General features: G+C 36.0%; 1 protein-coding gene across 5 annotated transcripts in view; it reads left to right on the plus strand.

Annotated features, from left to right (window-relative positions):
- The window catches only part of DACH1 (dachshund family transcription factor 1), a 353,160-nt gene that overhangs the window by 247,572 nt on the left and 93,088 nt on the right, over positions 1–12,500 (plus strand). For 3 of the 5 annotated variants that reach the window (XM_031504835.2, XM_021548066.2, XM_021548062.2), the window contains 2 exons: positions 1,749–1,884; positions 4,120–4,254. In XM_031504835.2, coding sequence (XP_031360695.2) covers positions 1,749–1,884; positions 4,120–4,254 — 271 coding nt within the window. Of the gene's footprint in view, positions 1–1,748; positions 1,885–4,116; positions 4,255–12,500 lie in introns of all 5 variants that reach the window. The other 2 variants (XM_021548063.3, XM_021548061.3) reach the window with 1 other exon arrangement.

The raw sequence follows: 12,500 nt of genomic DNA on the forward strand, positions 1-12,500 counted from the left end.
TCCGCCTAAATCTAAAGAAATAAATCTTCTACTTTCTGAAAACATCTGCATTATAATCCTCCTCTTGAATACCCAGTTCATGGACATATAAACACAATCAAAGTCATAATAAGCCTAGAGCTATGATGCAGTTAAGCTATCCTCATCAAGGTTTTTGACTTAAAAACCTAAGATTGTTAAAGTGGAATCCACTTAAATGTCTTGAAACATTGCTCTAAAAAACCTCCTCCCACTCCATCAGTGTGCTCATTGAATCCCTTTGCAATCAGAATCTCAAGTTCAGCAGATATTTTTTTATGAAACTCACCTTGAGCAAATCTATTGATTACTCCAGTTGAGGATGTTGCAAAATTTCTTAGGAATGCATTCAGAGAAGTAAATATTTGTCTAGTAACTGTGCATAATAAAATAATGACTGCTCAAAAAGAACATTTCTGTGTGAGGAATGTACTGCTTTATTCAAGAAAATGCATTTGGAACAGTGAGATTTCTTTTGTGTTATTAAATATGTACTAATTGTATTATTTCATTACCAAAAGCTTTTAGTGAGTTGAATGCAGTTGTTTGTTGATTGCTGGTTTGGGCTTATTGTTTTTTTTTTTCATTATAAGTCAGTTTTTCAGTTATCAAAAGGAGAAAAACAAGAAAAAAAGTTAGTTTAATATTTTCAATCCTTCCAATAGATTTCCCCTATAGGATTTATTTATTTTTATCACTGCTTTTCCAAAACAGCCTCATTTTCACATACTTTAGCAATGAGTCTTCTGAACTTTCAGCAATAAAAAGGAAACTGAAGGGAAAGACAGTGAATTTTCTAGAAAGATCTATTCTGCACTCATCTCCCTTTGACTATTGTTCATGTCAAACTTCTGGGTAAATATCAGATATATCTGTCTGCTACATACTAACAATTTGTACATAGCAGATATGCAATTCAAACCATCACACATCCTTACATTCTGGTTTACAAAACCAAGGAATCTCTTGAAGTGCATCATAGTTCCTCTTGGCTACCCTGCCAGGCCTTTCCCTGGATAGAAAAATACGAATTGTGGTTTTCCCCATTTTGAAGTGATATGGTGACATTCATCCAAAAAGTGTGATTCATTCCAAGTTTGTGTTCCATGTCAAAATAGACATTTGGACATCAGTCATGTTACTGGTATAGGTACTATAAGGAGGTTATATTTTCTTTATGATCCATAACAGTTCCATAAGATCTTGTTGCTCAAGAAGCCTCTTTGAAATTAAAATGTGAAGTAAAAATCAACATGAGATAAAACGACGGTACCTGATCTTTATTTATTTACAGAAATACATAATTCCACCTCCCATAAGGCTAACATCTGTAAGCCAAAATGTATGTTTCCAATTCAACTGCATGATGATATGAGTAAATAAAATAAAACAAACAAAGAAAACATTAAAAAAAAAGAAAAAACAACAAAAGCCAAACCAAAACAACAACAACAAAAGCTTAACGAACCTCTTATTTTTTTAAGTAGTCCAGAAGGCAGTTAAAAGACTAATAGGATGGGCAGTGCTCACATTGCATGCTGAATGTAAGGTCTAGTGTCCTACAGCTGCCAAGTTTCCTTTGAGAATGCTCTGCAAATCCTGGAAATGTCCACAGGGGAATGAATAGGTTGCCATTTAGGAGGGAGATTCAGTTTAGGGAAGTGATGTTTGGAAACAGAGGCTTGGTTTAACGTTGCCATTTTATCACAATGACTCCTTGTGTGTTCTAGGAACGTGTTCCAGACAGCCCTTCTCCTGCTCCTTCTCTTGAAGAGGGCCGAAGACCTGGCAGCCATCCATCCTCTCATCGAAGCAGCAGTGTGTCCAGTTCTCCTGCACGGACCGAGAGCTCTTCAGACAGAATCCGTAGGTCCTATTCTTGTCCTTCTCACCACTTTAAAACTGAATAGCTGCAGCTTGTTTTTCTGGCCAAAATGCCCTTGCCTTAAATAAATCTCATATGTCTCATGCTCAGAAGTTCAGCTGCAACAACTGTCTCCCAACATTATGTTCCCTAGTTTACAGTATCATAATATCTGATGCTACATTAACAGGTACTGATATAAACTACCATCATGTCATATTAAACATAAAGATATGAGCAATGAAATACAGAATTGCAGGCAGGAAGCAATTTGCTGCATTAGTTTTAGAACTGAACATATAGTGTAGACATTTTTAAAATAAATTGAATTTTATTTAATCTGGTTACTTGGTTTTGATTTCTAAATTGAATCTGATTTCATAAGCAATATTTTACATAGTAGAATTGCTTGATAAAGACAAGAATTGGGTTAAATAAATTAAGAATGTATATCCTTTATAAATTTTTTAAATACAAAATTTTGTAATGGTAAGAAATATGATAGAAAGAATATTATCACCTCATAGTTCACAGGGGGCAGAGTGAAATTAAACTGTGGTGTCCCAGAGTGATGCCATTCTTATCAAAGTACCATATATAGGATGTAAATTACATGGCAAAGACTCTGATTTCTTTGATAATCCAGTGCAGCAATAGAAATTAAGGTTTTAAATGCATGCCATTTTATGGATATATACTTAATTTATATTACATTTGTCCATTCTCTTTAATCCTGCTCTATTGCAGGTTTTTGTGTGTTTAAATCATCTTTCCATAGTGGAATCTGTCAGTAGGTGGAACTGGAGGGTTTATCACACACATAGAAGGCCATGAAATAGCTGTATGAAATAGGTGGCCATACTGATTAGATGCAACACATGTCCTTTAGGCTGCTTCTTTTCAGGCTCTCCATAGACTCAGGAAGCTGACTCTTCATTGACCTTCAGATGAGAGATCTTTCATTAGTGTGTAATGAAAAATGACTTACCAAAGAAAAGAAATGAGGCCTGACTATGACAAGCTGAAAATTCTGTTTTCTTATCACTTGGACAATTCAGAGAGTAGATTAAATTGGCATCCCATATACTGTGACCTATCTATTTCCCCAGGCTTGACCCACAAGCCTTTCATTATATTTTCTTTCCATTGTCCAGTTGAGGAGGGGGAGTGATAGAGTGGGTTTGGTGGGCACATGGTGTCCAGCCAGGATCAACCCACTGCAGACTTCATAAGTGAAGATCTGAAAAAAGTCTCACAAATGTGGGATTAATTTTTTTTTCTTCATTGAATAGTATATTTGTTTACAACTGATGAAGCTCTTTTCCATTGTTCTCTTAAAAAAAAAAACCCAAAACAACAAAAATCTAAATTGAGAGATATTTATTGGAATTGCTCTTTTTTTTTAAATGAAAAAGGAAAGTGTATTGTTCAGTTTACTCTATAATTTACAGAGAGTAGTGGGACCTTTGTGCATTTTTTTCTTCCATGTGAGCATAACAGAGTTCCTTAAGTAGTGGATCACTTCAATAAATTATTTATTTATAAGATAATTCTTTTCTGTTCTATCTGATTTGTTAACATCACACCTGGTTCTTAAGTACATCTTTTGTGGTGCCAGCCAGAATAAGATGACTACTCCAGGAATATGTGTTCCATATTTAAAAAAAAATACTAAAAATGGCATTAATCTCTTGAAAAGACAATTTTTTTCAGAATAAAAGCATAGACATATAAACTACCTACATAGAAATATATACACCTTTCTGAGATTGTTTGAGACTCATAGAGGTCTCTGAAAACTCTTGGACAGGGCTTTTCCACCTGTCTGATGACAAATAAGCAATTCTACTGTTGCACAGAATATATGGAAAAACCGTGTTTATCACCTGAAAGGCCACAATGCTTTATTTAAGGAAGTATATTTGGAATATTGGTACTCAAGCATTTTTGTATAATGAATTAAAAATTTCACAATTCTTATTAAATAAGCAAGAACATATTTGCAAATCTCCAACTTTATCCAAACTTATGGAACTTTCTTTTTAAAACTGATTGTTTTAAACTAGAAGTAACAGGAAGAAACTTTTCCTCCATGTGGATCCTTATAGCACTAATTAAGTAACTTTGTGATTGTTAGAATTCTTGTATAAATAAGAGGAATACTATGTAAAAGAAGCAAAAAAGAGTATTGTTAATATGATGGCTGATTTCTTTCTGCCTGCGCTTGTGTCTAGCAGCTGTCCATCAGAACGGGCTCTCTATGAACCAAATGCTGATGGGTTTGTCACCTAATGTCCTGCCTGGACCTAAGGAGGGTGATCTCGCTGGTCATGATGTGGGACATGAGACAAAAAGAATACACATTGAGAAAGGTAATATGAATATTATAATTCTAGTGCTTCAGTGTAAAACAAGTGTTGTCTTGGTAGCTAAATATTACTATAATTGTAATTTTTAATTTAATTGAGATTTTTGTTTTGTTGATTTATTTTTTTTCAGTTTCACAAATCAAATTTTAACAGGATAATAATTTTCATTATTGTTCTATTTTTTCATCTCCAATATTAATGAGTGAAAAACTGTTTTACATTATTATTGTGACTCTGACCCTTCTGCAACACTGTTTAGGTATTAAGTTTCTGTCTCCGTCCAGTTGACTTTAATGACCTACTTCCCAGAGGGACTGAGCACCGTGAAAATTAGTCCATGTGTGCAAAAATGAAAAAAGGCTAATACCAAGCCATTAAATTAGGGAATTGCATAAAATGAGGCTGGTATACATTATATAATGAGATTTAAATTTAATTGAGTATATGACCAAAGTGTTTGATCTAGGTGAATAGCCCACATGCACTTATGCTGATTATGACACCATTTCATCTCTGCTGGTATTCAAAGTCAAGTTCCTGTTCAGGGCTCTTACAGGGAATTTTGGTGGGGTGGTTGTGGAATTTTAAAAGGTGAATTTTATGTTTTATTTGCTTTATATATTTGAATTTTAGGTCTTATAGACTGAAAACTTTTTTTTTTTTTCAAGAGAGGCTTAAAAAGCAATTCATGCTTTGAAAAAAAATTCTCTAAGCTTATCAGCAGTCAGTTCTTTGAGCACAACAAGAGAAAAAGTAAAAGGTACAATAACCAGATGTTGAAACAGAGCTGTAGAAACTGCTGTAGCTATGAAGATTTCAGAATAAGACATTTTGTGACATGTTTTAATAGCTATAAAATGTTACCTCCTCTGTCTTGTGTTTGAACACTGAGATATGAAAAGGAATTAAAACCTGGACAATTCTATTCTGAACAGGTGGCATTTTTAATAAGATTACCAGAAAAATTAATGGAAACAACATTTCTTTTATATAAACCATTTAGTTTGGTTCATTGCACACACAACCTGTTTTTGCTTACACTATGCCCTCACTCAGCCTCTGCAAATTGTATCCCTGCTGTGAAGTATGATGTGATCAAATACGTTTGTTTTGAATTTCCATAAATTATTTTATTTCAGCCTTTGAAGTTACTTGTTTAACAATAATCCAACTGGTAAGTTCTGCAAAGAGAAGTACATATTAAGAATGGCAATACTTTTGCATGTCATCCAGATTTTTTAAAGGTTTTTTTTTATTATGCTATCCCAAATGTAGTTTCCCAGTCTTTGCAAGATCTGTTCTCTGTAAAACTGCTGGGAATTCTCTTTTTTCCTCAGTCCTGTAGTCCTGTTTAGGTTAAATCTCTTTTTTTTTTTTTTTTTTTTTTTCCCCTGCTCTGTTCCAGCCTACTGAATTAATGGTAAATATTCATGGGCTATCTAGATTGATAGGGGTTACTAAATTAAAAATTGTTTTCTGTCATGACTACATTTATCATGTCTCTCATATCAATCTTATAACTTTAGTACTAATCTAATCTGTATTAATACAAGTGATTTGACTTACAGATATTTGTGGAGATAGTAATTATCTAGTTTTGTCACTGTGAGCTTGCAATCAGTTTTTGAAACTGTTTTACCCCTGCAAATCAGTCAGACTGCGACCATATTTAAAAATGCAAACACACATACAAGTGGTGGCACTTTTATTGTTAAAAGGCCATCACCTTCATCAGCTGAGAAAGAAGGAAATGGAAAGAGAGAGAAAGAAGGAAACGGAAATAGGGAAGGGAAGGGAAGGGAAGGGAAGGGAAGGGAAGGGAAGGGAAGGGAAGGGAAGGGAAGGGAAGGGAAGGGAAGGGAAGGGAAGGGAAGGGAAGGGAAGGGAAGGGAAGGGAAGGGAAGGGAAGGGAAGGGAAGGGAAGGGAAGGGAAGGGAAGGGAAGGGAAGGGAAGGGAAGGAAAGGAAAGGAAAGGAAAGGAAAGGAAAGGAAAGGAAAGGAAAGGAAAGGAAAGGAAAGGAAAGGAAAGGAAAGGAAAGGAAAGGAAAGGAAAGGAAAGGAAAGGAAAGGAAAGGAAAGGAAAGGAAAGGAAAGGAAAGGAAAGGAAAGGAAAGGAAAGGAAAGGAAAGGAAATCAGAAGTTCTAAATAAGTATCATGAAGCATTTAAAAATTAATGTGTTATCTTCTAAGCCTTTTGTTGGCAGAAATCTACTAGCTGCAACTAAAATGTGTTTTAATTGAACCTGGGATAACCTAGAAAGGGAACCTAGAAATCTTTACTAGTAAAGAAGGCCCTGTCTTTTTTTGTCTCCTCTTCCATCAAAAAATGAAAAGATGAAAAATACCCGAAGTTATCTCAGATCAGGGAGAATGTATTTACAGTCAACAGATAATTTAAAGGGAACAAAGGGAACAAAGTAATAACCGAGGGAACTGATCAACATACCAAATTCTGAATGTCAGAGGGGTGAATCATTTGTTTCACCTGATCTATGAGCTGGATACATGAGATAAAATGCCATTTACCTGTTAGAAACATAGTGCAAAGGAGCTAATTTACCCAGTCCACGCTACATGATATAGCACATTTAGAAACAGTTCATTAGCATTGGCAAACTGAATATGTCTTTCAAAGATCATATGTATTTCTATTCAAAATCCAGCAAGAATTATTATTAATGATTAAATAATTATTAAAAACTAGTCTATTTTATTAGAGTTATTTAAGATACCAGTAAAGGTCTTATGTGGTTTTGTGTGTTTTTTTGTTTTGGTTTGGTTTTTTTTGGTAGGTTTTTTGTTTCGGGGATTTTTGTTTGCTTGTTTGGTTGGTTTTTTTGGGTTTTTTTTGTGGTTTTTTTGTTTGGGTTTTTTTTGTTTGGTTTTGAGGTGTTTTTTTTGTTATTTGGTGGACTTTTTTTGGTTTTGGGGATTTTTGGTTGGTTTTTTTTTTTATTATTTGCCTTTGAATTGTCTTCAAAATATATTTTCAGGTTCTTATAAAAATGCAGAATTTTGGGGGGTACTACCTTCCATTGAGTCAGGCTATTATTATGACACCAACAATCAAATGAAGTTCTATGGATCTGTCTGTTAAAACTGGCAAGTTCACATCAGGCTCTGGATCATTATTTGTTGTAGGAAAACTGTAAGAGTTTCTGTTGTCAGTAGCCATATATAAAGCATAGGTGCTGGGGACATTTTGCAGCTGCTTTATCCAGGTGTGCAGCTTGGCTGCATCCTAGCTTCATGCTAGACCCAGTGTACAAGTCTGAAGTTCCACTCATTCCCTGAGATCCATAAGAAGGGTACTTAGATTTGCTAAGGTTATGTTGTGGTCCAGTGAGGTTCCTAGTCAGAACTAGGGAGGACAGCAGAGTATCTCTGCCTCACAATTCCTACATAAATCAAGATGTCATCATCTGTATCACAAGAGATCAATTATCCTAGATTTCTATGGTGTTTTGCTTATTAGAAGACAGCAGCATTTCCAATTTTACTGAAAGCAGGCTGTAGAACTGCAAATGGCCCTGGGAAGAATGAGGTAAGTTGAAGTACACAATGTTAGTTCAGGTGTTTGACAGCCGAAACCAAGCATCTAATTTTGTAATCTATAATTATGGACTCTGATGATGCTCATTTGGTTTTCTGGAGTCAGATTTAACAAGAAGGGCTTATGTGAAGTATGGGATTCATATTAGAAAAGATCCATTCAGTTTTCTATGTTAAGAGAAGACTTTTTAAAGTATTTTCAAGTTTCTGTGACACAAAGAGTCGAGCCCCTCTGTTTTGATGAGGTACATTTCATTACTTATCCTGTTCAGCTTACATATGACATCCTGCAGACCTTCCAGTCTGAAACTTTGAGAAGCAGATTTTTGGTGGTTTTTGTGGCACTGAATACCCTTTCAGCTCTTCAGTAATATTATCTGTTAAGCATGGATAGGGAAGAGGAACTAGCGGAGAACATAAAAGACTAGACTGCTGAATCCTGATCCTCTTTTTGCTCATTGATCGGAAGTGTTTCAAAAACAGAGTCCAAAATAACCAATGACTTAAAAGTCAGACACACCATACTTGGAGATGTGGAGCACATTTTCTGAGCAGTGTCCTTAATCACTGTGCTTTTTGTAAAAGAGGGAAGTATATTTTAACATCATCCCTTTACCCTTACGACCTGGACTCAAGGTTGTGTTGGGTCTGCAAGGTGTAATTTATAGCTCAGTCCTACTGGCAGTGTTTGTCTACTTACTTGCTCCGGGTATCTGCATACATTTTTTTTTTGGTGATGTTGGAGGCAGTGGTTGCTCATAGCACCCCCTAACTGGTACCTGCCTAGTACTCTACAAAGAAATGTAAGACTCAGCTCACTTCAGCCCAGGATTCCCTTCTGGGGGACAAACACTGAAAAGCTAGTTGCTTTAGCACCAAATTTAGATGCTTAAGTGTCTTATTGGATCTGGCCTTAGGGCATCAGATTAGAATTTTCTGTCTCCATCAATTTGGGCTTTTTTTAGATAGATACCAACAGCAAATGAAGCCTGAATGTCATGCTTGCATTTTCAATTGAATATGTTATTTGAGGTGTTATGGGAAGGACACTCTCTTGCTGAAAATATGCATACTGTTTTCTATGGCAAAATATAAAATACTCACCATGCTCACAAAACAAGTTAAAGTATTTCTTTCAGAAGAGCTTTAAATTATGATATTAATGGAAATTCCACAAGTAATTTTCAGGTAATCAACAATAACTGCTTCTTGACAGCAGCAATTAAGGTATAATTTTATCAAACCCATGTATTAAAAAGTTCCTGGTTTTGTCTTTCTTTTTATTTTATATACCCATGTAGAGACAACGTCAGTCTTAGACCTTTGGATAATATTTTATAAAATATAATAATAAAATTACAAAGTATCCTCAGATAAAAATGGAAAATAATTTAAATATTCTGAAGTTAGAATTGGATTTTCCTGTTAGCATTCATGCATCAAAAATGGAACTAATGATAAGTATGCCATCCTATATAGTTAGATATTCATTCTGTATTATCAGCAGTTAATCTTCTTAAAAGGCGTGCACAGTGTAAATATAACATGCTTATTCACCTTAACAAATATAGAAACACATATGAATATGTTTCTATAAATATGAAAGACTCAAAGGAAGTTTTAGCATCAACACAATTCTCTTCAGCTTGAGCTCTTCTCTAGCAAAGTCAGCAAGTAAGTGATCCAGAACTTTGCTTAAATTCTCTTTCTGGTCTGTTACAATTTTCGTTGGTTTTCTGAGAAAGTCCTTTTATAAGGAAAGTATTTACCAGTTGATGTACAGAGTAATTTTCATTGGCAGTTCTGCTGCCCAGCTGCTTGTGTAAACATATTTTATCTGTTAATTTTTGTATGGATGCATACACACAGAGGGATACTTATACGATATATTTTTCTGACTGAATATTGCATTTTAATGTAACAAGAACAATACTTTGACGGTTTCTACATGCCAATACATTTACAGTTAACACATTTTAAGTCTACATTCTCAATTCACATATTATCTTCTAAATCTTAATAGATAATAGTCAAAATTTTGACCTATGATGGATAATATAATAATGATCTGCTAAATTAAAGTTTTGATAAAGCCAGTATCACCAAGATAACTTTTCTACACTTTGGTTATTGGTATATCTTTTCACTCAGCCCTAGAGGCCCAGGAATTTTCAAAGTACATTAAAAGCTACTGCAGTTAATGGATTATAAAGGTGAAAAATAAAATCAGAAGTTTTTTCTTAATGGGTTGTTTTTTCCTAAGTAGCTGGAAAACAACTGTTTTTTGTCACATAGAAAATATAGAAGCCATTCATATTATTGAACAGGGTATGAATAGTATGTGTAGGCAGGAAGGAGTGCAAAGGTAGTACAAACTTCTGAAAGCTTTTTTTTTTCAGTGCAAGTAATTAGTTAAAATTATTTCTATAGACCCTCATTGTAGCAGCCTGAACTGCTGCTGGTAAGGTCCAGGGTAAAGAAGCAGAAAGGGCCTTTGCATGGTACCACAGATGTTTAATTCAGCTCTGCAGTGAGCTGGTCAGGGTTCCCCAGCACACACAGGTCTCAGCTCTCACTGCCCCATCCAGAGGGGTCTGGGGGTGAACCTGGTCTCTGGGCACTGCAAAGATGAGGGCCAGTCAGGGAACTGGGAGGAAGTGGCTCAGGGACATAGGAACAGACATAGGAGCAGAGGAAGGAGCCAGTGGGGTTTTAACAGCTTTGAGGGAAGTGTCTTGTGTCTCCGTAACTTAGGGGATGCCACCCAAGGTCCTCACAGCTCACCAAGTCATCCTCCAATGACATTCCTCTGCATACTTGTTTGCTACTAGGGGCCTTTATTCTACTAGTAGGGTAGTAGTAGTTTTGGCACATTTTATGGGAGATTGGCTGTGGAGTTTTCACTTGATGGATATGTGCACGTCACTTCTGAAAGACTCCCGGCTAACTAGGCTCAATGCAGCCCAATTGCACATCTGCAGACTGCCTATTGTACATTTACAGTGACTCGCATGAATCTTGGATATATCTGATTTTCTGAATAGTCTCGTATGAGTTACATGTCCACAGAATCTGCTGTATTTTCTAATAATCTATTGAAACAGCTTGACATGTACAGTTCTTCTGTCTTGTGCCCCAAACAGTTCTGAAAGGTGCTTTATTCTTGTGTTTCTTTTTTCCCCCACAACATTCTTTTCAATGGTCATTATGTGTCCTTCATGCAATAGACCTTAGAATGGTCTTCAGTTTTTTTATGGTCTTTATATAGTGGAGAGAAGCTATAAACCCCTTTGAAATAATTTGTGTAGTCATTTTGAATTCTTAAATAAAAGATGTAATGGGTATTGATGTTAGAAAGAACCTTCTTATCATGCTACCACACTGAAGTTTTCAAATCATCAGTTCTCTTAGTGTTTAGTTTTAGGAGAAATGTGTTACAGGGAATGAAGTTAAAGAAGCTATGGCATCCCACTATGAGAGGATGTCCCATAGCACCATGAGGGTGATCAAATATGGTTCTGTTTCTCTAAAGTAGTTATTTCTAGTTTTACTTTTTGCAGGAGAACAAAAGGATACATTATATATCTAGCTGCCCTAGAACTGAATTCTGAAGACATTAAGAAACACATAATTGTTTTGTGAATTTAAAGGGAGCATAAAGTCATATGTTGTGGCGCGGCATGCGCTCCTCTCGCCGCGGCACTCCGAGCCGTGCCGGGCTGGGCGGTGAGGGAAGAGAACGGGCGGCCGCTTCCCCCTGCAAGCTCTGCAGTTCAGTTCGTGGCGCGCGGGGACAGACAAAGGCGACACGGGACTTGGGGGTGAACAGGATGGTTTTATTCCATGAGCCCCAAGACCCCCTCGGGGGCGGGAGCAGAGGTTTTATACAGAACTCAGGAGGAGGGGTGTAGGAACAGTAACCACTAAGGGAATAGCAGGGGAGGAGTTTAGGGCAGGACTAACATATCACAAACTTATCAGGGGAAACAGGGGAGTGGAATAGTACAAATGGATCAATAGAGTGTTGAGCCTCACTAAATAGACAGGGAAAGTTCCAGGGAAAGGGGCAGGGAAAGGGAGGATTGACCACTTGGAGATGAGGAGATTAGGGATGGGGGGGGGGAAACAGATATTAAACAAATATCAAATTAAAGACACACCACCACAGTCATACATGTTCTTCCTGAAAATTCAAATAACTGAATGCCCTGGCTTAATGGAAATTTATGTACTTGGCTTTATTTGTACCATTTTACTCTAACGGTTACTGTTACAGAAAAGAGCACCCACAGCAAAATTTTAAGAATGTCTTCCACTTGAGACTACTTGAAGGCACTGCTTTGAAAGTGTTAATAATTGCTGTGAAATTTGTTTTAAGTTTTATCTAAGTTGTTCAAAATACTCCAAAAAAAATCAGTTTTGAAAAGCCTTAACCTAGAATTGCAGCAGAGACATGGATATTTCCTTGTAAATAGTATGGCAAATTTTATATAACTAAAAATATTTCTTTCCCTTTTTAAAAAGAAAATTCAACTGCCTTTTTTGTTACAGTATCTCCACATAATTTTTTTCAAATTTTTGTTCTGAGAAAGTATTACAGTATGACAATGAGTATTCCAGAATCTGCTATCTTTGCATGCAATCTATGGTCAGACTGAGTTCTCAGAGATACTTCTTTCCTTTAGTGCAGATAATT

Source organism: Lonchura striata, chromosome 2, assembly GCF_046129695.1.
Source record: "Lonchura striata isolate bLonStr1 chromosome 2, bLonStr1.mat, whole genome shotgun sequence".
Classification (NCBI taxonomy): Eukaryota; Metazoa; Chordata; class Aves; order Passeriformes; family Estrildidae; genus Lonchura; species Lonchura striata.